We start from the raw sequence: 26,026 nt of genomic DNA, 5'->3' as shown, positions 1-26,026 counted from the left end.
TCGTTCCGTCCATTTTGGAGGCCGGCGAAAATAATGCTTTCGTTGAAAAGTTTTCTACGAAGGGGAAAAAATCGGAAAGAATAAAAAAAAAAAAAAAAAAAGAAAGGAAAAAGAAAGGTTAAATATTTTTTTCAATTTTTCTATTTAATTGTATTAATAGCAAAGTTAACGAATGCTAAATTAGCTCTCTAAGAAATAGTTATCGTGCCTTATTTAATGCAGCTTGGTCTCCGAGTCCTTTTGTCTTCGTTATTCAATCAGGTTAAAATTACGGTTATCTCTTTCTTCTGTTCCCTGTTGATTAAATATTATGTAAAATAATTGAAAATCCTTCTTCGTAGGATCTCTCGTTTAAGGAAAAGGATTTCGTTTCTTCTTCGAATTTCTTTACATATTTCTTCGAACGTCGAGTTCGACGAACATTTAAATAAGCCATTCGAGTGGCACGTCTCGATCGTCTAGATCCTCTCTCTCTTTCTCTCCATCGTTTTCAATGGGGATGAGATGAATAGGCTTTGATCCCTCCTTGCTTTACCGTTGATTCGCGAACGTCATTTGTAATGGCCGAACTCTTCGTTAATTGATATGGTAACAAAAGGGCCATAGATATTTCATACTTCGTCGAGGCAAACGATAAAAATAAGAAAAAGAAAAAAAAAAAAGAATGCTCTTACCTTTATTCAAACGATCTTATCTTTAATTATCCACTCTCTATTATCGTCGTATCGACGGAGAAAAAAAAAGAAAAAAAAAAGAAAAGAAAAAAAAATGAACAAGCGATATCTTTTCATTGACGATCGAAGATCATCGAAAGTTCGTTGAACTTTTTTTTGCATGTGAATTAATCAAAAAAAGAAAAAAAAAAAAAAAGAAAGAAAAAGCAACAGATATAATTTGATTGGAAACGAACGCGACGAAGGCACGCAACTTCGGTATATATTCGGGAAAAAAAGTTATTTCGTTTTGAAATTACTAACGAACGCTTAAGCTCTCATCTCGTTCATATTTTCAGGGACATTCGAATGATACGCTTGATACCGATTTTCATTTTGCATTTTCTACAAATTTTTATATCTAGGTAAATAGATATTTATAAATGCTCACAGATATCTGGTTCAACGTTTAAAGAAAACAAGTCCCGGGATGCTCGTTGCAATTTTACGTCGCATATCTACTTTCCAGAGTAATTTCGTAACACGGAACATAGAAATGTTCTCACCTGTAAAAACTTTGTACGCTGTTACACGTCAGATAATAATTCATCTTTCTTTCTTTCTTTCTTTCTTTCTTTCTTTCTCTTCCTTTCTTTCTTTCGCTCCATCTTTCTTTTCTTTTTGTTTTCTTCTTTTATTTATTTATTTCTCTCCTCTTGATCATTATTCTCTGCTCGAATTTGTCCGTTCGTTCGTTGCCAAAGAAAATTCAATTACACATTTTTTATCCGTTGAGAAGATTAATTTGGAACATTTTCAAAATTTAATTCGGTTATAACGATTGCTATCCATTATTCGTGTATTTTAAAACGCGCAAGAATCATCATAGAAGGAGTGATACGTTATAAAGATATATTTCTTTATAACACGTAACATTTCGTTTATTTTTATCCTCTCGCAGAATGGAGGAATATTAAAATAATAAAATGGATGAATGATTTCTTTTTCCTTTTTTTTTTTTTTCTAGTTTTAATAATCCAAATTTATCTCTACATACAACATACGTTGCGCACGTGTCTCTCTTTCTCTCTCTCTCTCTCTCTCTCTCTTGCTTTCACAATGTTCTTCGAATATGCGAAGAAATTACATTAGCATAATGTAAAGGAACGTTGCCGAGGACATCGGAACCGAATAGAAGTCGCGTTCTGATGCAGATCTTACATAGCGATCCTATTTTCTTCTTATCGCTAACGCTCAGATTAACGGACGTAATACCCGACTTTTGAGAGAAAACGTATTTTTAAGTACCACTTACGTCTAATCCGAATGAGTTTTCCAATGAATTTTTACGTTATAGTGCTTTTACGTATACTACCGATTAACGATGAAAAGAGAAAATTCTTCCTGATTTATACGGAATTACGAAGGTTACTTTTAATGAATCTTAACATTCGTGTTGTGTCAAATGTGTCATTGCAATATTAAAGGCAAATAAAAAACCGTCGTCGTATATGTACACATATGTATATATAGTTTCGCGTTAGAAGTTCTATCGATCACACACGGACATGGAAAATTATTATTAGAAGTCTACGACGAAAGTGTATACGAGCAAAGGTGGACTGATCAGAGATCTATTTTATCGGTGATAGTAGAAAAAGCCAAGCCACATCGCTATTACGCAAGGTCCATCTAATAATTCTGACCTATCGTGATTATTGATTAATTTTTTTTCCCTTTCGTTTTGTTTGAACAATTATCGCTCGGGCGATCTCTTTTTCTTTTCTTTTTCTTTTGCATTGTCATTTTTTTTCTTTTTTCCTTCTCCTTTTTTCTTTCTTTCTTTCTTTCTTTCTTTCTTTCTTTCTTTTCTTTTTCTTCGTTTTTTCTTCTTTTATAGACTGGAGAGTCGAGACCCCCGTACAAACAGCACGCAAATTTTCTGATCTCTTTACGGTTGTTTAGAGCAAACGTGCGTGGCAACGGCCGAAGCGTGAAGCTTAACGTCGTAAAAGGGGAAAAAGAGAGTTAGAAATAAATCCTTTTTCCCCCTTTGGAGAACGAGTGACACCATCGGAGTTCTCTTTCATAAAGCGTTCTCTCCAAGATTAACTTTGAGTTACAAAGTCGATGACTAGAGAGAGAAAGGCGGCTATGAAATCGATTGATTCTAATCGTGCGTGTTAAGGATCTTCCTACGTATCCACGTAGGTGCTTCGTTCTTGCTCGTTTCCATTTTCTCGAAAAAGGAAAAAGAAAAAATAAAAGGAAGGAAGAAAAAACAGTTGAGGAAGTGAAACAAAACGAGAGAGATTCAGCTTTTTCGAAAGAGTATTATTAGAAATTGATGAATCTCGATTTAATCGGCTTATGCTTTTTTAACGGTATCACGTTCGTGTTTACAAGGCTATTATAAGCAGTTCTAATTAAATAGAAAGCCATCGAGCTTTCGTTGTTTCTTACGTTACGTCACATTTCTCTGCTCTCGCTTAATAATGCAATTTCAATTAGCTCATAGCACTATTGACCGAATCACGCACTCCTTCTCTCTCTCTCTCTCTCTCTCTCTGGTGTTTATCACTCTTGGTGTGGAAAACCGCACAGATTTTTAATTCTGTTTTTTTTTTTTCTTTCTCTCCTTTTTATACGACCAAAGAGAGCACCTCTATGTTCTAATTCCGTTATCACCTATCGCGTGATACGAGCCCATTGATAACGTTTTCATTCGGTTTCTTTTTTTTTAAAAGTTGGATAGTACTTTTTAACTAATTGATATCGTACCTATCAGAGAATCATTCGATATTTCATAAATTCGCGATGAGCGTGTTGTCCCGGCATGAATTTAATTTCCTAAATAATCGGATTATTTTTTTCCGATGAAATTCGATTGTAATCTTGACGGATTTGTTTAAACAAAATTACGTTTACGAAACGATGGAAACGATATAAACGGCAGTCGGTAAAATAGGAAGACGGGGATAAAGGAAATCGTCGGTAAATCTTGAAGGAAGGAGTACCGCCATCCTGCGGGAAGTTAGAATTCCACATCCTGATCCTTTTCTCGATCGCAAATAAAATAATATCGAGAATTTCGAAACGATGAATAAAAAAAAAAAAAAAAAATGCGATCAAACGAATCACACATTTTTGTTTTATACTTATTTTATACCGGATCGTTTGCAAATTTTTTTCCTTCTCTTTTTCTTCTTCGTTTCATCTGTGATATCAACGAAACGTCAAAAAGCGAAATAGGACGAAACATTGTTTATTATGTTACTGATCGGATAATCGTTTACAACGCCTACGGATATATATAATCGTCCTCGAATGGGTTTCTTTATTGAAATCGTAAAGGTTGATGGTTACGAGCTATGAAATAAGTCGATGCAATTGCTTGTGATGCACTTTCCTAGTAGAACTCGGACATCAATTCCTACCCTTCCGCAAATTTGCGTTGGCATAGAAAGTGGTAGGGATACGAAAAGAATGAAAGTTTTACAGCAAATAGAGAACGAGAGGCTCGACTTCGGACCTTCAAACTCTGACCTAAATATCTCGTAAAATGTGGGGGTAGGGGGGTGAGGGAGAAGGAGGAGGAAGGAAAGAGAAGAGAGAAAAAAAGTAAAAAAATTCGAAACTCTACGGCATTTTCAAAATTAAAAACTAAAAGTGGAAACTTCTTACGCCACGTCCACCAGCGTTTTCTCCACACTTTTCTTTCTCTCTCTTTCTTTTTTTTTTTTCACGCTTCAACAGAACAAGCCTCCGACATAACAGGCTCGTATCTATTCGCGAACGCATCGATTGGTCCGATGAATAATAGTCGACCTTGAGACATTGAGATGGACGTCGTAGGCGTCGCGAAACTTTTTTCCCTTTCTTTTTTTTTTTTCTTTTTTTTTTCGATTTCCGAGTGAATTTCCGCGTCTTGATTCATCCCAAAGAAGTATGAGACATTATTTTTCCCGGAAGAAAGACGTATTATTTAGTCATTTCGATTTTTTTCTTTTTCTTGTTTCTTCCTTCAAATCAGTAGAAATCGATCTTGTCGGCGCAAATGACGTATGTCATTGCTGCTTCTCTCTCTCTCTCTCTCTCTCTCTCTCTCTCTCTCTTTCTCCCTCTCGCTTTCTCCTTTGTTTGGAAAAATTCGTTTGTTTTTTTTACGATAATATAATAGAACTCGTTAAAAGGATGAATTTTCGAGCTCGATGCGCGAATGTGCCTGGCACATTTTTCTCGTTGAGTCGAGTTGATATTGTTTGTAACAGAGCATATATAAATACGAAAATACATACTTACATAGATAGATACATTCGTTCGGGACGATATAATCTCCAGGATATTGTGGCCTACACACCGGTGCCGATGACAGATGATATACGACGTTGTGGTCGGCACGTTGCCACCGATAACACGTTATCGCTCTCGTCCTTCGATTTCGTGCACCCCCTGGAGTACGTCTTTTGAAAGAATTTATTTGTTGCTCCAGCCGGTAAAAAACCTGCGCTTGTTTTTTATCGGGACCATGACCGGGATAATCCCGTTCCTTTATTATCATCGCTATAAGCTTTGAATGCATTTGCATAATTTATACTAAATAAAAAAGAGAAGAAAAAAAAACGAAGAGAGAGAGAGAGAGAGAGAGAGAGAGAAAGAGAAAAAAATCATTTAAACGTACCCCTTTGTTGTCGTAAAATCATCCAACGAGATAAATACGTTCATTGACGACGATAATAATGGGAAACAATTAGAAAATTTATTTTAATAAAAATCTAGCAATAAGTATAATTAAGCTTACTACCACTTTTAGACGAGTCTCAAGCCTACTCGGGCTAGCAGTTCTCTTCAACGTCATTCGCGAGAAACGAGCGGACTAATTAATATACCTGTATCGTATTTAACAATACATGGCCCAATTTCGTCCCCCTTTTTTTCCGTTTCTCTTTTTTTTTTTCTTTCTCTCTCCCTCCCTTTCCCCCCTCTCTTTTTTTTTTATCTTTTCTTCACTGTCTGTCTTTTCGTCCCTCCTCTCCTCTTTTTTGCTTTCGTCGTTCGAGCCTTTGCAGTCAAGGTACAAGTAATTGAAACGATGCTGTATCCCCGCGACGTCCTACTTATAAGTACGCTCTAGCCCGAGGGCATTTTTCGTATTAAAAATAAAAATGAGAGCGATGCTCAACGAAATTCTCATATCTCGATCTTCACTCCCCCTCCCCCTCTTCACTCCACCCATCTCATCCCTCCTCCTTCTTCTCCTCATTTTTTTTTCTTCTTCTAATTCTTCTTCTACTTCTTCATCTTCTTCTAACGCGTTAAATACGCGTATTTGATACGTGCATTGACGTTAGATAAAACGTGTAAATACACGTGCTCTTGCGTATGTTCTCTCTCTCTCTCTCTCTCTCTCTCTCTTTCTTTCTTTTTTTATTTTTCTCTCCCTTTACGTGTGTTTCGACATTTCGAGCGAAATCTCCCGTGAAACATCGTTTTAACTCTTTGAATCACTCGTTGACAGATTCTTTTGCGCTTCCTTTTAAACGAGTGCATCGTTAAATCCAGTTCTCTTTTTCTTCCTTCTTTTTTGTATTTCTTTTTCCTTTTTTTTGTCGAAACGTGTACGAGAATGGAAATTTCGCGAAATGACGGACAGTCTCGTTGTTTCTCTCTCTCTCTCTCTCTCTGTTTCTCTTTTGTTTTATTTTGTTTTGTTTTCTTTTCATCGCGAAAGTACTCAAAATATTTTTTAAATATTTATGAAACTTGACGAGGGCGCATCAACGCTTTTCCCTCTTTCTTTCTACGATCGGAACGATTCTTTGTGCGTTTCGATAATATGCACACGCATAATTACTTATAAATAGAAATATAGGTCCAGATATTTTAACGAACGTTAAATCGAATCTTTAATTCGATTTTAACGTATCGAATTATCGATTTTTCGATCGATGCTATTGAATGAAAAAGAAACCAATTACACAGAATTCGACGTAGAAAAATGTATTTCAATTTGATCGAAAGAACAATTTTACATTCGATAGAAATGTAAGCGGGTTAATTCGAAGATTCGTCATCGAAACGGCTCGCTCAGTTTTGCGATAATTGCGGACGAAGCTAAATATTTATATATAAAAAAAAAAAAAACGGTGAACATATATATATATAAAAGAAAAAGCTCGAATAAACGATAAATTAAACTCGACCTTTCTATCAATTATGATACAAGAATTTTCTCATTAATACCGTGCCAATGAGTAATAAATAAATCGTTCGAGATAACGAGATCGCTTAGGAAATTTGAAATAAATCAAAATGACAGAGGGAACAATTGCGTGTAGGTGTGTACGCGCGTATTATTCGATAAGACCGTACAAAATTGATGTCAATTTATTTCCATTGGAGATCCCATAATTTTCTTGACAACAAATTCACATACGCTTTCTCCGTGCGATAATCAAGCTCGAGCAAAGTGTTTCATTTAAATTCCAGGAGAAGATATATATCGAGCTTAAAAGCTTCTCGCGCAATAGGTATTCGAGCTTGCAATGAATCTTGGTGGGTGAGTGCTAACGAACGATTCTGAGGCGTTGTCGATTATCTTTTTGTTTTTTTTTTTGTATTTTTTTTTTTTTGTTTTAACGATTACGATACTCGAGCGATATCCGATATGACTCGGCTGTGATCATTAATAAAGTTTTAAGATTATTAATTATCATCGATTTATGTCTAATTACCGTGATGGTAATTGGAGCGTCGACGTCGCCGAGCAAAATAACGTCGTCTAGTCGTCGTTGTAAAGAACAGGGCACTTATCGAGCAGAGATACCAATTTATTACGGAAGAAACACTTAAGAAGATATTTATTATCTCCTTTAGACGTACGATTATTTCGTTCGCCGAATATAGAGATCCGTTGCATTCAATTCGCTCGAATGCGTTTAATCCCGTGGACCTTAAACTCAACCTCCATTTATTCGTTTACCCGACAATCCTTTCCCGAACCTAAGAGAAAATAGTAAAACGCTCTGGTTAATTCGTCGAAAAATATTTAATCTCCCTAGTCTCATCGCGAATTACCCTCTGGTATTTAAGTCTACGTCCATCTACGATGTAACAACGAAGTTCAGTTAATAACGACGAACTTCGTTTCTGTACTGTGAACGTAGATCCTAATAAAATGGTAACTTAATCTCTAATGAGATTATCATTATCCCGGTTAAAGGTTTTACCCTGTTAAACTGGAAGAATTTATTATTCTCCTTTACTTCTATACCACTTAGGCGTTGTTAAATCTAAACAAGAAAATGATCCCTTAATTTCTTACAAGACTCGCACGATTTGTACAATTGCGAATGGGGATCGAACGAACCGGCTGGAACGGTTTCGTTGGAATCTTTACGACGAGTCAATGGATATTATTCATCGATAGACGTGTTACTTTTCAAACGAAGAAATTCAAAGGTCGAACTAATAGTTCGATGGTTCTCCACGTCCTCGACATTTCTTTAGCGGGCACCAAGGTGGCGCCAACGTGTCGAAAGCTCGAAAGCATCGACGCGTACGCGCGTGAGAGCGAGAGAGAGTGAGAGTGAGAGAGTGAGAGGGTGAGAGAGTGAGAAAGTGAGAGAGAGAGAGAGAGAGAGAGAGAGAGCTTAAAAGAGAGTACGAGCGAGAAGGTGAGAGAAAGCGAGCGAGTTTCAGTCAGTGATGCGACTCCGGTACGGTCAGACGCAACGGCAGACGGTGCTGAGCTGGTGCCGGGCTCAGGCGTGTCTCGCCTTTTCTCGGTCCGAACGCTGAGAACGCGTTGCGCTATTGAAGCGCAACAGGACGTCTCTTCTCCTTTTTCCCTCCCTCCTCTTTCTCTTTCTCTATCTCTTTATCTCCTTCTCTCCCTCTCTTTCTCTGTTACTCTCTCTCTTTTCTTCTGATCATTTACCATCAGTATTTTTTCCTCGCTCTTCCTAATCCCATTCTTCTGTTCGTCGACGTGATTTTCGTCTATATACGTACATATATATTTATTATATATATATATATTTATATATATATATGGGTATGTATATATATATATATACGTAGATGATATACAGGGTGAGTCACTCAACTCGTTACACACGAATGTTTAACCTATCCAAATATTTATTTTACGTCAATCTCTAGTTCGATCCATCATTGAATAAGGTCATTGACCGCTCGGTATACGAATGACTACTATAGATATTGCTTCTAACGGTTAAGTGATTCTGCCTGTATAGTGAGTGTCTCGTGATTAAAAGTCAGAGAGAACTCGAACCACCTGTGTCGCATACTCTCGGCTACGGCCTCCTTTACATTCGTTGTTGGAGGACCTCGCCATAGGTAAAGTAAACTACGACAAATTGTACCTATAGGTGGAGAATCGTATTTTCTTTTCTACTTTTCTTCTTCTTCTTCTTCTTCTTCTTTTTTTTTTCTTTTTTTTTTTTTCTTTCTTTCTTATTGGTACATTTCGACTTTATCCCGTCGATATATGTATATTCCATTTTCTCGATATGCACGTAGATCAGAAAAGAAATATTTAATGTTTCCCGTCGGCGTACGGTCGATATACCTTTACTGCTTTTGAAATAGTAGCTTTGAGAGCGAAGGCGGGACGATGCCTAGGTAAAAGGTAAAAATATTTGTATTATCTTTGCGAGAGAGCGAGTGCAGATACGATTTGTTTTCGTTAGAGGAGAACGAAAAAGAAAGAATTTCGTCGAGATCGAACGTACGGTCTTTCCCCATTCGTTTCATAATGGACTCCGCCATGAGCGAGATCATAAAAGTTGGAAAAATTTGCTAAATTAATTGATGGGAAAAAATATCGATTGTTATCCTGTGTATGTATATATATATATATATATATATATATAAATATATATATATATTTATTTATAAGATGTTATACAAAGTCGTAAATAATTCTCTTTTAATAATAAAGATACGGAAGAATACACTTTTTCATTCGTGCTTGCAATCTCGTAAATGTCAACGAACAAATCTTACAAACGTTTCGAACAAAAAGTTAAATATCGATTACCGAGGATGCATGACTCAGTGATAACAATCGCAATATACGATTTTCCTTTTATCGAAGATCTCTCGTATCGAAAGCGTCACGAACCGCGAAAGCACGAAAATTTGTCTCTAAGCTTCTCATCGATCTTAATCGAAATACTACGATGAAAATAGGAGTGCTTGGTTCGCATCGAATGAATCTCGATTTGCCGAAGGCACGTAAACGAGAGGGAAACCGCAAATTGGGTGGTATAATTAATGAGAGGATGAATAAAATGAGAATACACTGTAGAATTGTTCGATCGATCGCGTATGATCGTTACGTCGTTGTGATAGTTGTTATCGACGAGTTCTCGCAGTATTTTTTTCCTTCTTTTTTTCTCTATTTTCTTTTCCTTTTTTTTTTTTACATCACAAAGGTCAGAGTAGAAATACGTCGAATCAACAAAGACGACAACGACGGACGGAGACGAAGTTTTCCTGCGGCTCTTATTCAGGCGTTGGCAAGAGAAAGATGAGAGAGAGAGAGAGAGAGAGAGAGAGAGAGAGAGAGAGAAAGAGAGAGTAGGATGGGCAAACGTGGAAGGGGCTTGATAGTAACAGGTGGGTCAGGAGTGTCGCGTCGTCCCGAGGAAAATCGCAGCAAGCCGACTCACGAGAAACGCAACGATGCTTTTCACGACACAATGGAGTGTGTTGTTGCCTACGTTTTCATTTTCTTCTCTTATTGTCTATTGTTCCATTCGTTCGTCGGCGAGTAGCATTGTAGGATATCCGGCGCTCGGTTAACTTCGAAAAAGAAAAAAAGAAAAAGAAAAGAAAAAAGGGAAATAAATAAACAAAAAAGAAAATAAAAAAAAAGAAGGAAGAAAGAGAAAGTCGTCGATATTCTTTAAAATAAATATAGATAGCCACTCGCGAGTATCAATATCCGTTTTCACAGAGACCGTTTGCTAGTTGATAAACTCGGGACGAGAAACAAAGCCGGCTTTGAACGTAATCGATAGTTTTATCGAGCGACGGCGCGGTTTCATCGGACTTTTTCTTTTTCTTTCTTTTTTTTTTTTTTTTTTTTTTTTTTTTTTTTTTTTTTTTTTTTTTTTTTTTTTTTTTTTTTTTTTTTTTATAGCGAACTTGTCGAACGGATCGACTTTAAGCCGATCCGTCGGAACGCTCAAAACTGATCAATCGATCGTTGATCTTGTTTACTCTATCAGTTTTATTCGAATTGATGAGACTAGCTTCGTACGCTACGTGATATTGTATTTAAAAAATCAAGGAGATATAGGAGAAGGATATTTTGCTCTTGATTTTTTTTTTTTTTTTTTTTTCGATAAAAATCTATCGTCCGAACACGCCTGTATTACATCCGAGGTCACTTTTTTCCTCGTTGAACGGCCCAAAGAACAAAATATACGGGCTCTACCCTTCGTTCATAGTCGCAGCCATGTTCGCACCGTTTTCTTATACTCGTCCCATCGAGAAATCGATGTTCCCTAGGGCTTCACCCTCCAAAAAAGATGATAATCGTGAGAGAAACCTTTTGACGTTACCGATACTCCTTTCCTTAACGTTTCATGATCCTTCTTTTTGATTTATACGTGTATATATATTCTATTCGGACGGTGATAACGATCGTCGATTATAATAAAAAAAATCCTTCGGATAATTATTCCGTTTTATCGATCGAAAAGATTCGAGTTACTAATTTGAACTGGAGACGAATTCAAGGACCCGAAAGTTTTGGTAACGAATTTATCTCGATATAATCGCTAGGTATTATATTTGGCTCTGCTTCGTTTAAAATTCTATTTCTTTCGTGAATGGGCATCCAATAAGTAGTTGGCAAACGTTAATCCCCTCGCCACCTACCTACCACTCTTGCCAACGCGAACTTAAGTCGTTAAAGCTCTACAAAACTTTTCCTCCCGTTGTATCGATCTCAAGTAGGAGTTTCGTTGATTTTACTTTTTATTTATTCGTAAATGTAAAAGAAAAAAAGAAAAAAGAAGAAGAAGAAGAAGAAGAAGAAATTTGTTAACTCCGTGGAAGAGACGATCGGTCCTTCTTCTTTTTCTTTTCTCTCTTCTTCTTCCTCTTCTTTTTTTAAAGTATCAAAACATAATTTGAAGCGCGCCGATAAAGTCGACAATTCGATCGATAAAGTTTCGGAATTAAATTTACTTGCTTGTTTTCTTACTCGCGACTATTTTCGGTAGAGTTATCTGAACAATCTCACTTCGATGGTAAAATGGTTATGCGAGTCTTGCACGAACAAGAATGAGAGAAGTAAGCAAGCAAGCAAGCAAGTAAGTAAGTAAGTAAGTAAGTAAGTACGTAAGTAAGTAGATGGTTCGTTGAAAAGTTATCGTAGAAAAATGTGTACGTAAAATGTAATAAAGGGAGCTTTGCGAGAAACGGTAAATGGAAGGCTTGCGTCTGCGGAAGTTGCTTCACGAAAATCAATAAACCGTCGATGCACGTGGAAAATATCTTTGGAGGCGACAGTTATACGACAAGATGGCGGATGGGGTAGGCAGACAGGCGAGTAGAGAAACAGGCGTGCATTCGTGCGGGATATGATCGATGAGCTAATCGGCCGTTCCAAGTTATTGTCGTATCTTTAAGAAGTTAACAGACACCATCGCAATTTTTTAAAGCCAGATAAATTCTCTCTCTTTCTTTTTTACGATCCAACAACGGAGATACGTTACTTTCGATACTATGGTCGCGGTTATTGGACACGATGCGTACGCGTGGAATTATTTATTATATCGAAAAAGAAAAACAAAAAAAAAAAAAGAAAAAAAGAACAAAGAAAATGTATATGGGGATTGGAGCGATGCTTCAAAACCGAAATAAATTTTTTACTGGACACCTCTTTCTAAATAAACACATGTATGTACGTATGTACCTACGTGCAGCGAAAAATCAGTTGGAATAGAAAATTTTTTAACGCACGAGTTCCGCCGTGACAACGTTGCTAACGAAAAAGCTTTTAGATCAGGGTAATACGACAAAGCGAAAAAACGTAGCCAAACGTATGTACGGATTAAAGTGCCGTTGGCAAATAGCAGTCGGATAAAGATCGTAAAAGGCCGGTGCCGTCGTTGCGTTGCATCAACGTCCTCCTCGTCGTCGTCGTCGTCGTCGTCGTTGTCGTTGTTGGTTATACGAATAACACAGACTTGAATATTCATGTGTAGAAGCTTGAAAGGGACGGCAAAGCGACGCTTGTTCTATCTACTCGTTGTAGGCAGTATCGCAAGCCGAATGAAACATAAATATGTATGTACCTATGTAGGTTCGGTACCATTAGGCCGAACAGCTAATCTACCCGTTCTATAGTTGGAAAACGTTTCCATCGTGCGATTAAAGTAAGAAAGACGACTAATATACTTATACGACTAACATCTAAAGTACCCTGTGAACGAAGAGATAAGAGTAGTAGGTCCCCGGGACCTCGGCAAAATAATAGGATCGTCCTTGAACCGGCAAAAGATTTTAACCTAAAACTTAGGATACACTCGTTACTTTTCAAAGATATCCATCGAAAAAGCTCTTTGATTTTTATCGAATCCTTTGAAAGAGACGACTTTTACTACTTTATATAATAATGCTGTTCCTTCGTCAAACGACGTAGATGTTAATTACTTTTGTATTCCTACTTTTGTTCGTTCCTCTTTTATTTCTTTGTTTTTTCCTTCTTTTTCTCTCTTTTTTTTTTTTTTTTTTTTTTAAGACGGATTTCGAAAAGGAAGCGCAAAGGAAAAAACGCAAAGAGAAAAAAAATTGGATGTCTCTAGGATAGATCGTCCCAAGTTAGCTTACCTCTAAAGCGAAATGCTTTTCAGAGAGCAACCCTTTACGTCTGTCCACGTAATTTACTGCCTTCTTCGCCCTCCTCCTCCTCCTCCTCCTCCTTCTTCTTCTTTGGATCGTTGCGCTTCACGGTCTTTGTAAAGAGTGAAACTCACGGTGAGCCTCTTTGCATCGCTCCGCGTTTTTATAGATAAAATCCGTTGGTTTCAAGCTTAATTACGCCCATCCGACACCGGTGCCAGAAGGTTTGCGTGAAAGCTCTCATAATGTCATCGACGATGTGTGTTGCTCATTCCCCTTCGTATCGTTTCACGCACCTCCAATCGATTCTATTTTTGGTTCACTCTCACTCACGGCTTTAATCGTTATCTCATCGCGATCGTTTGATGTTAATACCTCTCGCCGATCTGAAAATATCGTTTAGCCTTTGCCCTCTGCTATGTGGATCGACGTAAAAAAGCAGCAAAAAAAAAAAAAAAAAAAAAAGAAAAAAGAAGAAAAAATATATATAGGCGATCGGTCGAGAAAAACGAACACATTTTAACGACAACCGAGGAAAAATAGATGAATCAACAAGCCGGGCCCGAAGAAAGCTTTCGTTATTTTTAAAAGCAAACTGGACGGACTGTCCGTTCCACTATAAACACACACACGCGCGTGCAAACAGACACAGACAGGCAGACACCCCGTTCACATCGCGTATAAACGGACAACCTTGTAGAAATACACTCCGATGGCTTAGAGCTGGGAAAGATTGGACGATCTTTAAAATTGAATGCAATGCTCTCGGGCGGAGTGAAAAATTCGAATTGTAGAAAACAGGTGCATTTGTTTCTGCGTAGTAAATAATTCGTTCGAAATGCAGAGAACGAAGAAGAATAAGCGATTCGTTTAAGGTCAAGTTCAAGTATTAAATATAAAATCGTAACGTTTCGTGGTTATCGTTTGCAACGTAGTAATTACGAGCTTAATTACGATCGAACGCATTCGACCGAGATACGGGGTATTTACTAGGAGGATGTACGTATCCTAGAGAACCTGTTGCCCGTTTCGAATGGTATCCCTTATACCTAAGATAAATCCTATTTTACAAGACTAATCTCGTTACAAGTTCACGTTCTCGTGAATATTAAAAGCAAACGCGATCTGGATTTGGATCTTGGTTCTTCGTTGTATTAGTTCGGCCAACGGGAAATGCAATTTGTAGAGATAGCCTAGATTTCGAGTGCTCCTCAAATACGTTTTGTTTTAAATCCGACTACTATTTTGCGAAGCATTAATATACTCGTAGAAGGAAGGAAAACGTTCGAAAGTGGTACTTTCGATGTCTCCTCGCGTTATCGTTATGAATGAAATCATAAAAAAAAGTGGCTATGACGAAACGTGGTAGGTAAGTAACGGGCACGTGAGACTCTTATCAACGAGGAGCACTTTAAGGTAACTCCGTGTGTTTAGCTTTTACGCTTTACCTTCGAGCTCGTCCTCAACAAGAGCATAGGGTGTTTGCGTTAGCGAGCAAACACGTTTTGGTACCGTCAACGTCAGCCAATTCTTCCGTACATACATTAGCTCGATCGTCCGTGTATATTTTCTTTCTTTATCTCTAAGCTTTTAAAGAATACATTTTTCTTTTTAGAGTAGAAATACGTATTACTAAATTTACTTATCGGACGATATATTTCTTTCTTCCAAACAAATTCTATTACGTCGTTATGATTTACTTTTTCTCGTTATTTATTCGTTCGGCGATTATTCGTTAGTAATAAGAAAAGATACGATTAGATCGTTAACGCGCGATATACATATTTATTAGTTTGCATATTATCGAATGACTTCGTATTCATGGATCTTTCGAGCTTCTAACACTCGGTGAATATTTATGCGAGCCGAAGCTAAAGTTTCATTCGAAATAATACGAAGACGTGGTTCCTCGAGTGAATTATTGTCACTCGAGGTAACGGAACGATAATAAATTTTCTTTGCGATTGAAAATTATAGATGTAATCTTGTAAGGAAAGAAAAAAAAAAGGGAATACGTAAAATATCTAGGATATATCTACGACGTAATGTTATTAGAAAACACAACGATCAGTCGACGGTAATTTTTCTTAATATCGCCGATTAGCTTAGCAATCGTAAACGTCGATTGCCTTTTGTTCGGATTCTGAGGATGGAAATTAACGATGATTGATCGTTTGTTAAGCAAAATCGATGAGAATGCACGTTCACGCGTTATTATTCGTATCGCGTGGGTGGTTACTTGCGATGTATGCGTGTATCTCTTGTCCTGTGGATGGCAGCACGTAGAAAGCTTTCGGAGAAATTCGTTATATTGTTATATTTGTAATAACGAGCCAATTTATACATCACATTACACACATAAAGAGAGAGAGAGAGAGAGAGAGAGAGAGAGAGAGAGAGAGAGAGAAAGCATTCGCAATATGAGAATGTACCGATGATAATAATACATGACAATTTCCATCTTCTATCCTTCCTGAATTTGGCCGACCCTTTTGAAAATGAGGCTATTATGACAGAACCAATTTATCTAGCTATCTCGACCAACGAAAACGTCAATTTCGAACGAACTGTGTCAAACTATTCGCGTAACTTCTCTCGGTTTCTCGCGATATGTCATAGCACGGCCGAATGGTTTCATCTTGTTACATTCGTACTTAATTTTCCGCAAGATTTGCCACGTTTCTATGGAACGGTCGAACCTACATATACGTACATAGATATATCCTTTCCGGTCGAGGACGCGACGTTTTTGTCGTTTCTGCATACTCCTCGAACGTCGCGAAATTTTCTTGGAAACAAAGACGGACGATCGTTCGACCCAAATTGATTTTATCAGCTCGGTATTTATCAAGCTCGGGATACGTTCATCTTTTTTCTTTCCTGCCAATCCATTTATTAACTTAAATCATTTAAACGTTGATAGATTTAACAATTCAGGAAAACAATTACGTCGCGATCACTTCGATTTTGTTTCTCTCGAAGGAAAACGTTAGCGATTTCGAGAAAGCTCGTGTCCCCCCTATTGTCTGTCTCCCTTTCCGAACGAACTGTGGCTAGCATTCGACCAACACAATACGCATTGTGTCGAGCTCTATGAAGGATTTTCCATCTTCGCTCTATGGGATCTACTTTACCCTTTTCAGTCACGTACGTAACGGTAACAAACAAAACGAAATGAATTTCCGAATAACAAAGTGTATCCGAAACCTAAACCGATTCATCGTTCCCTTTCATCGTTATCCCGTTAATTCCTAAAAGTTTCTCGCATCGTTGAGAGCGAAAGAGAGAGGCGTAGGAGAGGTAAAACAGATCGCGAGAGTACAAACTTGCCGACTAATCAATTACCTTCGCATCAACGGAGACTCCATTCGCTTTGATCGGATACAATAATTCTCAAGTGACACTCGTTCGATATTCCTGCTAACGCGTACGGAACATGCTTGAATCGGAATAAGGGAGATTGGAAGGGAGTATCTAAAGTCGAGCTTAAAACGACAGGAACGACAACATACACGAGAAGGGAGTTTACCGACTATTTCATTTATCATGCTACTCGGAATAATAAATGAAATTTATTATGTATTCGTCTTTTGAATTCGTCCTGGTTAATCCCAGTTTCAATCAGATAGTTCGTAGTTAGTAGTTATATCCGGTCGTTTGAACGAGTTTTGAATCGTTTGAAATCGTTTTCTGAATAATCCTCTGTCAAAGGAGGAGGAACAGGATTTCTATCGCAAAAAGACTCGAACGTAGATCGTAGATAAAGCGACGGAAGCTGATTTTGAAAAGTGAAAAATCAGGAGAAAAGACGAGCGAAAGAAAGTCGAGACGCGTGTATAATACTTTCGCGATTTTTTATCGATCCCGATTCGGATCGAGTGTTGCTACGGTCGAGGCAATAAAATTCTCTGTAATAAACTGACGAATCTCTTTAAAGTCAATGAAATGTCGGACCTTCGCCGTAAAGTCAAATAGAATCGCTGGCTTCTCCAGCTAGTACCATGTTATACCGTGAAACGAGGAAAGGAAACCTGTTGCTCTCTCTCTCTCTCTCTTTCTCTCTCTCTCTCTCTCTCTCTCTTTCTCTCTATCTATCTGTCTATCTATCTATCTATCTATTTATCTATCGCGTTTCGGCTCGATATATCGAGCAGAAAGTAGAAAAACAAGCTCCTTCGCTATTTTCGTCCATTAACGAGTTACGGCTCGTTGAAAATTTCTTTATTAAGCATCGATATTACGCGCCTGGCAATCGATTTTCGCGGGAACTCGATAAATTTGACGAAGTTACGAGGCTGGTCGTTCGACCGAACTTGCGTTTACCTTATAGATGATAAATAATATCGTTGGACGAGGGGACGCGTTCGCTAATATAATGTAATTTTGTTTGGAAGTCAACCGAGTCGGAAAAACTCGCAAAAGAAAAATCTTGGCGTGTTTAAACAAAAAGAGTTTATAAGGTTTAGACGGAACGTGGTACGCAACGTTATATTATGCTACTAGCTGACTTTGAGAAAGAAGGAAAAACAAAAAGTGATCATTGAGTTTGAGCGAAATTAACTCGGTCAATTGACTCTTACGATTCATGTTAATTTATTTTTTCGTGTTTCACGTAAATAAACATAAAAGGACATAAAGAGAAGGTTCTCCTCCATTTTCTCTCTCTCTCTTTTATTATGCCGCTTTCTAGAACATAGAGGAAGATATATATATATATACACATACACACAGATCTATATATACATACATTTCTCTCTCTATATATATAGATGTATATATATATATATATGTATATATGTATATGTATATACACACACAGAATGGATTTAATTTCGTGGCCTCTTTGAGAGGTAGCATGATTAATCGCAACTACGACGGTAAGGCGTTACTACTTGTTAGCGGTTAACGTACATTTGGCAATTCCTCGAAACGCAATTTTCCTTTCATTTACGCGTGATAATCGTAAAGTTCCCTTTAAACTTAATTAATTATACGGCATTAGTCGAATCGTTCGATAAATCGACGACGAGAAGTCGATCTTCGTTACGATAATGATTTCAATTATGGATTCTCTAGTTGCGTCTCTCTTCATCTTGTTTACCTAATATCAAAGAGATATTTTCGCTATGATCTTGCCATCTGTCGCAACACGAGAGACGAGAGAACACGAGCGTTAAACTCATTAACTGACTTGGATATTATAGATAGATCTAAGCAATCATGTTTGCGTTTATAGTCATAGTCCATTGTCTAGGAGTTTCAATATCGAAGCTGTCCTAGATACGAGATATGATTCTCTTATTAACGACGGAACATCATATATCATACGCTTTCACTAAATACGAATATTCTGATATACGTAGGCACTCCCCGTTACGAAATAGTATCTAAACGTTAACTAAATAGAACAAGTAGCAAGCGTTAACGATCGTTAGTCGACGTGCAAACGAGGCTGCGTTGTTTCTAAAGCGAAATCCGAAGTATCGAATTTAATAAAAAGAAGAGAAAATATAAAGAGATAGATAGATAGATAGATAGAGAGAGAGAGAGAGAGAGAGAGAGAGAGAGAGAGAGAGAGAGAGAGAGAAAACAATAAGCAGTAAAAAGGAAAAAAAAGGAATGGGTAGATCGTTCGATTTTATTTTCATCGTTAGAAATTCGTTCGTGTAGCCGAACAAGGACAAGGGGTTCGAGTAATCGATAATTTCGAAAAAAGAGATTGCTCGCTCGAAAATTCACGCTCGAGCACTGACTAGGATATTTCGTAATGTGTTCTGGCACAGGGACGCTACGCACATGGAATATTCGTTCTCTCTTGGTACGAAAAATAGGGAGAGAGAGAAAAAGAGAGAAAGAGAGATACAGTATATGGAGTTGGCAAGACCCGGACGACGAGGTTGCCGGTGGTGGTGGTGGTGGTGGTGGTTGGTGGTGGTAGTGGTGGTGGTGGTGGTGGTGGTGGTGATGGTGGTGGCAGTGGAGGCAGCAGTGGTAGTGGTACTGGTGGTGGTAGCTGGGATCGATCCAAACCCCCTCATCTTCCCGAGCTTCCTCTCTCATCTCTCTCTCTCTCTCTCTCTCTCTCTCGTGCTCTCTCTTCTTGCTCTGCTTTGCTCACCACTGGTACTTCCTCATCCAGTCACGTCTCTCTGTTTCTCTCTTTCTCTTTGAGACAGCGGTAGAATCCAACGTGAACAGCTCCAACCTCCTTCCCGCTGTACACTCATACAGAGAAACGTGGTAAAAGGAGGTAGGCAGCTAGGAGAATCCAATGCGAATAGGCCAAAGTACGTTCTCTCTCTCTCGTATGACTCGACCACGGTCTCGTGATTATATAGATACGTATCTACTCTACTTCCATAGTTGTACTCCACATTCCACAGGCTACTGTCCAAATTCGAACGTCTTCACAAACGTATTAGATACGTTATCTCTCTCTCTCTCTCTTTCTCTCTCTCTTTTCTCTCTCCGTTCTTCTTTGGCAACCCGCTGCGTTGCACGTAGGTAAGCTACTTTCATCGAGTATCGAAGGGAATCGAATAGAAAGCTCTTTTTTTCTCTCTCTCTCTCTCTCTCTCTTTTCCTTCCTCTTCTTCCAGTAAAGCACCGGTGTCAGTGTAATCTACACTTAACGCGAGAACGACGGCCTGTTGCTTTTCAAACGACTTGGCTCGATGATACATAGGCGTGAAAAGAAGATCGAACGGACTATAGAAAATCGAAGAGAAAAATCGAATGCCGAGGATTTACGAGGATTTCCCGTCGTATCAATCTTCTCTCTCTCTCTCTCTCTCTTTCTCCCTCCCCCATTTACTCCCATCACCTCTCCCTTATTCTTACTCGTTTGTCTGCTATGCCTTCGATAAGCCAGAACGTACGACGGAAATGTAACGTGTTTTTATGATATTTCGACTTTGTTCCTCGTCGTAGTTAACCTTTGACGTTGCTGAAATTTCTCGGTTGAATTCCTTTATCACGGAAAGAATTTTCTTCACGGTGAAATTTTCGCAGAAAGAAAAGTTGCCTTTGGAACTATCGGCAAAAATCGATATTTTGTCGTTCGCCTTATTTCCTTCTTCTTTTATTTTCTCTTTTTTCTTTTATTTTGAAAACCTTCTCTCTAGGTTCCTCCTCGTCGTCTCCTTTTCTTCTTCCTTCTTCTTCTTCTTCTTCTTCTTTTTTCTTTTGCTCTTTTTCGTTTTTTCTTTTTTATTCAGCATCCAACAGTTCGATTCTTCTTGGAATAAGCTCGCGCAGCTGATGCTTTCTCAGCCAATTCGCTCGTTAAATTCGCGAACGCAGGACGTTAAGCTTTTTCTGATGCAGAACGAGCTAATGAAATATCAATTGAGACGTTTAATCGATCTACTAACGATTCCATTATTCTAATCGAGATCGATGCGGTTCCTACTTTCTCAAAGTCCAATCGACGCTTGGAATTTTCTTATCTCTCCCATCAATCCTTTCCATCATCAATCTCAGCGAAGGAAGTTCGCTGAGAGTCGATCGAACTACGGTGAAACGATATTCTTTCAAGAGTATCATCTCCTTTAAAGCTCCCTGATACTCGAATGTATCGTGTCTATATATCGCGTCTTGATGGCACTCGATACCATCTAGAACGTCTTCTCCCCTTCGAATGAGAACTCGAACGATCACGTAGAGTACAAGTACGCGAGAGAATTCGTCGATTCGTCTGGCACATATACGATGGCCCACTCAAGATATTTTTGCGATCTCCTGAGACACCATTCTTACGATATTATTTCATAGGTCAAATTGTATCGAGAACTCGCGAAAGATCGTTTTAATAAATTACGTTGGAGAAGAAGTAATGTACGAAAGGTATCGAATATAACTCGATGATCCCTATTACTTCGTTCTATGACGAAAATATCGAAAACGAACGATTCCTCGTTCGAAAATGAACGATAACATCGGATAATTCGCTCGAGTTTGATACGAGAGATGAGCGTATAATCTTTCGTATCTCGTCGATCGAAGATTAACCGGACAACGGGATTAATGCTAAGAAATTCCGTAGCCGCTTGTTCGAAATACCGATATTTCGAATATTCCTAATTGTTCAACTGGCTGAATCGAGTATATTCCGCGGACGTGCTTATACGGCTAATGCGATTAACCGTCATTGATTTCGTACCTATCCTTGATTACACGAGTTTGATATAATATCGAGGGATGTGTACTTAGTTACGTGGATTGTGATTTTTCTTTGGAGGATTTAACGAATTATATCGATACGTCGAATTCAAACGTATCCATTGAATTAAATACACAGGATTTAATGCTCGCGTTATTATCCGTTTGCAAGTACATCCGCGTCGAGGAGAGGTTGCAATGGTTTACTTTCTACTCGAGTTAAATATTGTAACCTTTATATATCGCATATCGTACGTTTTGTCATTTGACGAAGACAGCGGCGGTTTGAAAGAATACTCTCGTTGGTTCGTTCCTCGTTATTCGTAAAAAAAGAAAAAAAAAAAAAAAAATAGAAAAAAAAAGAAAAAAAAAAATATGTGAAAAATTATTGAAACGCGTCGTCGTACCGCGTTAACATCGTATCTCATTTTTCTTCTTTTTATCCTCTTTTCGTTCGTTTTAGAAGAGAAACGCGAGCGCGAGTTGACTTTACATCCATTAAGATTTACAAGCGGAATATCTGCTTGCAAAAATGAAGGTTTCGCGCGGCATAGGCGTCAACTAGGACGGATAATGACGATGGAAGTGTCCATTAAGTTTAACGATATACCGTTGCTTCTTGGCAACGAATATAAAAGCACGATCATGGGCCTCGAGTAGAGTCGTTACGAGGGAAACGCTTGAATTTATGCGTTTAAAAGCAATCATCGACGAAATCGCACTTTTTTGCTATTAAATAGGAGGAAGAGGAAGAAAAACGATGTTATAAATTATTCAGCGAGAATTTAACGAACAAATTCTGGTCTAATGTACCCTCGTATATCGTTTATTATCTTCTTCTCGTTAATTATACTGCGTGATATTAATTCCCGGTCAAACTTTTCAGTTCCATCTTTAGACGTCGCTTTCTATATTCGGTTCAGTTAATTACCGACGGGATGAATTTCTTTTTTCTTTCTTTCTTTCTTTCTTTCTTTCTTTCTTCCTTCCTTTCTTTTTCTTTTTTCGTTTGATTCGATTTTAATACGTCGAAAGGATTTTCCAGATCGGAAAACGAGCGGAATGCGAAGAGTTTCGCGAGATTCTTCCTACTTTCCGAGTAGTTAAGACACGGGTCGTAAGAACAGACAAATTCCATTTCGATGTCGAATATTTGATGTAGGTGAGCGTATATACGCCTGGATACGTACCTGTGTACATAAGCGAAGCCCCCGATCTCACCTACTTTATTTACGCGTTTAAAAATAAAAATCCATTTACATTTCCAAGCAGTTTTTAACTTATCATCCGATCTCGTTAGGGAGAAATTCTCTGCCTAAGAAAAAAATTTTCCATTCAATTACGAACTCGCAACACCGTGGACCGTGTCGTATAAATTTCAACGCGAATGGACTCTACGTCGAGTTGAAAAACGTTTTCGTTCGACACGGAACGACACGAATAGGAATAGTTCAAATAAGAAAACAAGAGCGATTTAAAAACAAGAGGATGAAAACGAAAGGAAGCTTGAGATAGATGGTTATTATTATGTTATGGCAATTAATCATGATAATGCGCTCGTAAAATGTGATCAACATAAAAATATAACAGCTCTCTTTACGTTGATAATAAATTAAAGGCATACCGCCTGATAATGCCGTGAGACATCCGAGCCGACGTTAGCTCACGGCGTAACTTCTTTGTCCTCTTAACTCAACTCGACTCGACTCGAGTTAACTCAAGACGCTTCTTCATTTACGGTGACTTCAACGTCGCGGATAATTAAAGGAGGGAGCCGACGTCGAGAGCGACTTAACGTCGACGTTAAGCGATTAATTAACCCGATAAATCGGTTATGTTAAGTAACATACGTGTGAATCGATGAAAATCAAAGCGATACGGTGGTTAACTATTATTTTCGACATTTTTAATGAGATCGATTCTTTTCTCTTCTTCTCTCTTTTGGATATTCCGTACCGACATAGACACGTATCTGGAACATACGTTCGTGATAGAGAGTGACATTAAACGTTGTTGCATTTATCATGCGTTTCATAAAACGTCAACGCCAGATACTCGTAAATCTCCGGCAAACATCGTTCCATAATATCCAAGTACGAGCAACGAAAATTTTCTAGGTATCTATCTGTCCGAATCCCGTCCACGCACGTTCGTAGCCGTTGATAAAACTCCGTGCGTTGGTATATCCATTCGAAATTAATCGGGAAAGAAAGAATGACTATAACTTACATCGTAACGTCAAATGGGTGATAAATTATAAATGGCAGTTCTTAAGAAGTTGCATGCTTCTTTGATGGAACAAGTGTACTATTTCAAAAGCAGTCATTCCGTTCGATCGAAACGAAAAACGAGTTCAGTGCATATCGAGATAACTTCTCGGAAAAAGAAATAGTTCCTCTCCTATAGATTCTTATTTTACACTTATGGCGAGGTAATGAAAATACGAGATTATCACGAGTGAATTTTAGTGCGATCGATTATAAGAACGTGAGAAGTGAGCCACGTTCGCGAACAAATTTAACTATGTGGGCCGCAGTAACCAGATCGTTGGAAATACTCGTTGCCTTCTTCGAATATTATACGACCAGGTAAGAACGCAAACATAACCGATTTAATTGATCGGACGCGGACGTGGCGATGCGAAATTATTGGAACACGTCTGATCATTTGCTTCTCGATTAAATCCAATCGAGCATCCGTTGAATTTAATTTATTTACGATATACGCATTAACGAAACAACAAAATAACATTGTCTATTACGAGAAAGGAAATATCGATGGAAGAATGATCTTGTTCGAAGATCGTTTAAAAAATAATAACAATTCTTTATCTTACGTGGATTACTCCGTTATATCGAATTATAGGTTTGTCGTAGGGGTATGGGGGCTACGTAGGATATAAAATATATTGAAATTCCATTCGATATCAGACTACACAGGATCCGTACGAAACAGATGTGATATTACTGGCTTAAGTTTGGACAGTTATCGTTCGGTCCGAAGTTTCTCTTTGCGAACGATTAACTTCGAAGGGAAGATAATAATCTTTCGAATAATCCTCGAAACTTTAAAGAAGATGGGTAGTACGTACTCTTTGTCTCGCTCTCACCCTAACCACTCTCGAACTCTCGATCGATCGATCCATCATGGTTAGTGAATCTTCAAAGCGCTACTTTAAAAAAATACTTCGCCATAGATTCGACCTACGTTCTGGATTTTTTATGAAACGCTTTCCATCCTTCTCTTTTCTCATCAACGAATATGAATAGAGGGAAGGATGCGAAAGAGATAATGGGAGAAAATAAAAAACGTGAAGGAACGTGTTCGCTCGAAACTCGAGTAACACTCTTGGAATTAAATGTAAATTGCTTTTTTTCCTAGGGAACTTATTGAGAGAGAGAGAGAGAGAGAGAGAGAGAGAGAGAGAGAGAGAGAGAGAGAGAAAAAGAACGAAAAAATAATAAAACCAAAAAAGAAAACAAAGAAAAGACGACAGCTCTGGCACGACGGCAACCCCATCCACTTATTTATCAGCACCTTTACGAGCATCTCTTTCGACAGCACAAATTTATCCATTCGTCTTCTTTAGCACTCCAACACGAAAGAATGATTTTTATTTCCTCTTAATTATTGTCGTTTGGTCGTTTAAAAGAACAAAAAAAAATATGTGCTTGCACTTATACGCCTGCCTATCTGTTCCACAGCATATTTATATATATATATATTTCTACGTCTCCTTATTTATGTATCGTCTCTCCCGATGGCAAGAAATTGAAGGATTGTTCCGACCAACGGGCTCGCTGTTTCGACCATTTAATTAATTAATCATTAATCTTTTTCTGTTTCATGCACCATTTCACTGTAACAATTGGAATGCAGAGCGCAGTTGGAGTAAGTATCACGAACCCTCGAGTATTTTACGAGTATCTTAATTGACGTGTCCTTCTCTCTGTTTCTTCTACTACTTCTACTAATTCTATAGCTATTACTTCTTCTTCTTCTTCGTCTTATTGTACTTCTATTTCTACTTCTACTTCTACTTCTAGTTTTTTCTCGCGTCCTCCTTCTTCGACCCCTCTAACTCTAACCGAATCTTTCCTCCCGCAAAAAGAAAGTAGCATCTTTTTCGGCTTCTTTCGATCGCTTTAGTTCCGTCAGTCGTTCCGAAACTTTTCTTCTATCTCTTCTTAGATCAATGTGTATCGATTTGGTACGATACTTTCCAACTTGTAATTTTTTTTTACTTTTCTCTGTGCTCCGTTGTTCCAACAGAGGTCACGTATTTCGACGTAACAATTCCTCCTTCGTTGCTTTCTCTTTGTACTTTT

The 26,026-nt window shown here is 38.1% G+C and overlaps 1 protein-coding gene across 17 annotated transcripts in view; it reads left to right on the top strand.

Moving 5' to 3' along the window:
- Positions 1–26,026, top strand: part of LOC122630189 (synaptotagmin-7) — a 105,734-nt gene that overhangs the window by 65,452 nt on the left and 14,256 nt on the right. For 10 of the 17 annotated variants that reach the window (XM_043814419.1, XM_043814418.1, XM_043814417.1 and 7 more), the window contains one exon: positions 25,578–25,589. The exons of 2 other annotated variants lie outside the window; for them this stretch is intronic. In XM_043814419.1, the coding sequence (XP_043670354.1) occupies positions 25,578–25,589 (12 nt within the window). Of the gene's footprint in view, positions 1–8,331; positions 8,710–8,777; positions 9,015–24,104; positions 24,287–25,577; positions 25,590–26,026 lie in introns of those variants that run through there. 5 more of the 17 variants (XM_043814423.1, XM_043814425.1, XM_043814426.1 and 2 more) reach the window with 5 other exon arrangements.

This window comes from Vespula pensylvanica, chromosome 6 (genome assembly GCF_014466175.1).
Source record: "Vespula pensylvanica isolate Volc-1 chromosome 6, ASM1446617v1, whole genome shotgun sequence".
Taxonomy (NCBI): Eukaryota; Metazoa; Arthropoda; class Insecta; order Hymenoptera; family Vespidae; genus Vespula; species Vespula pensylvanica.
The sequence above is the reverse complement of the archived record's forward strand: the minus strand, read 5'-3'. Positions and strand labels throughout refer to the sequence as shown.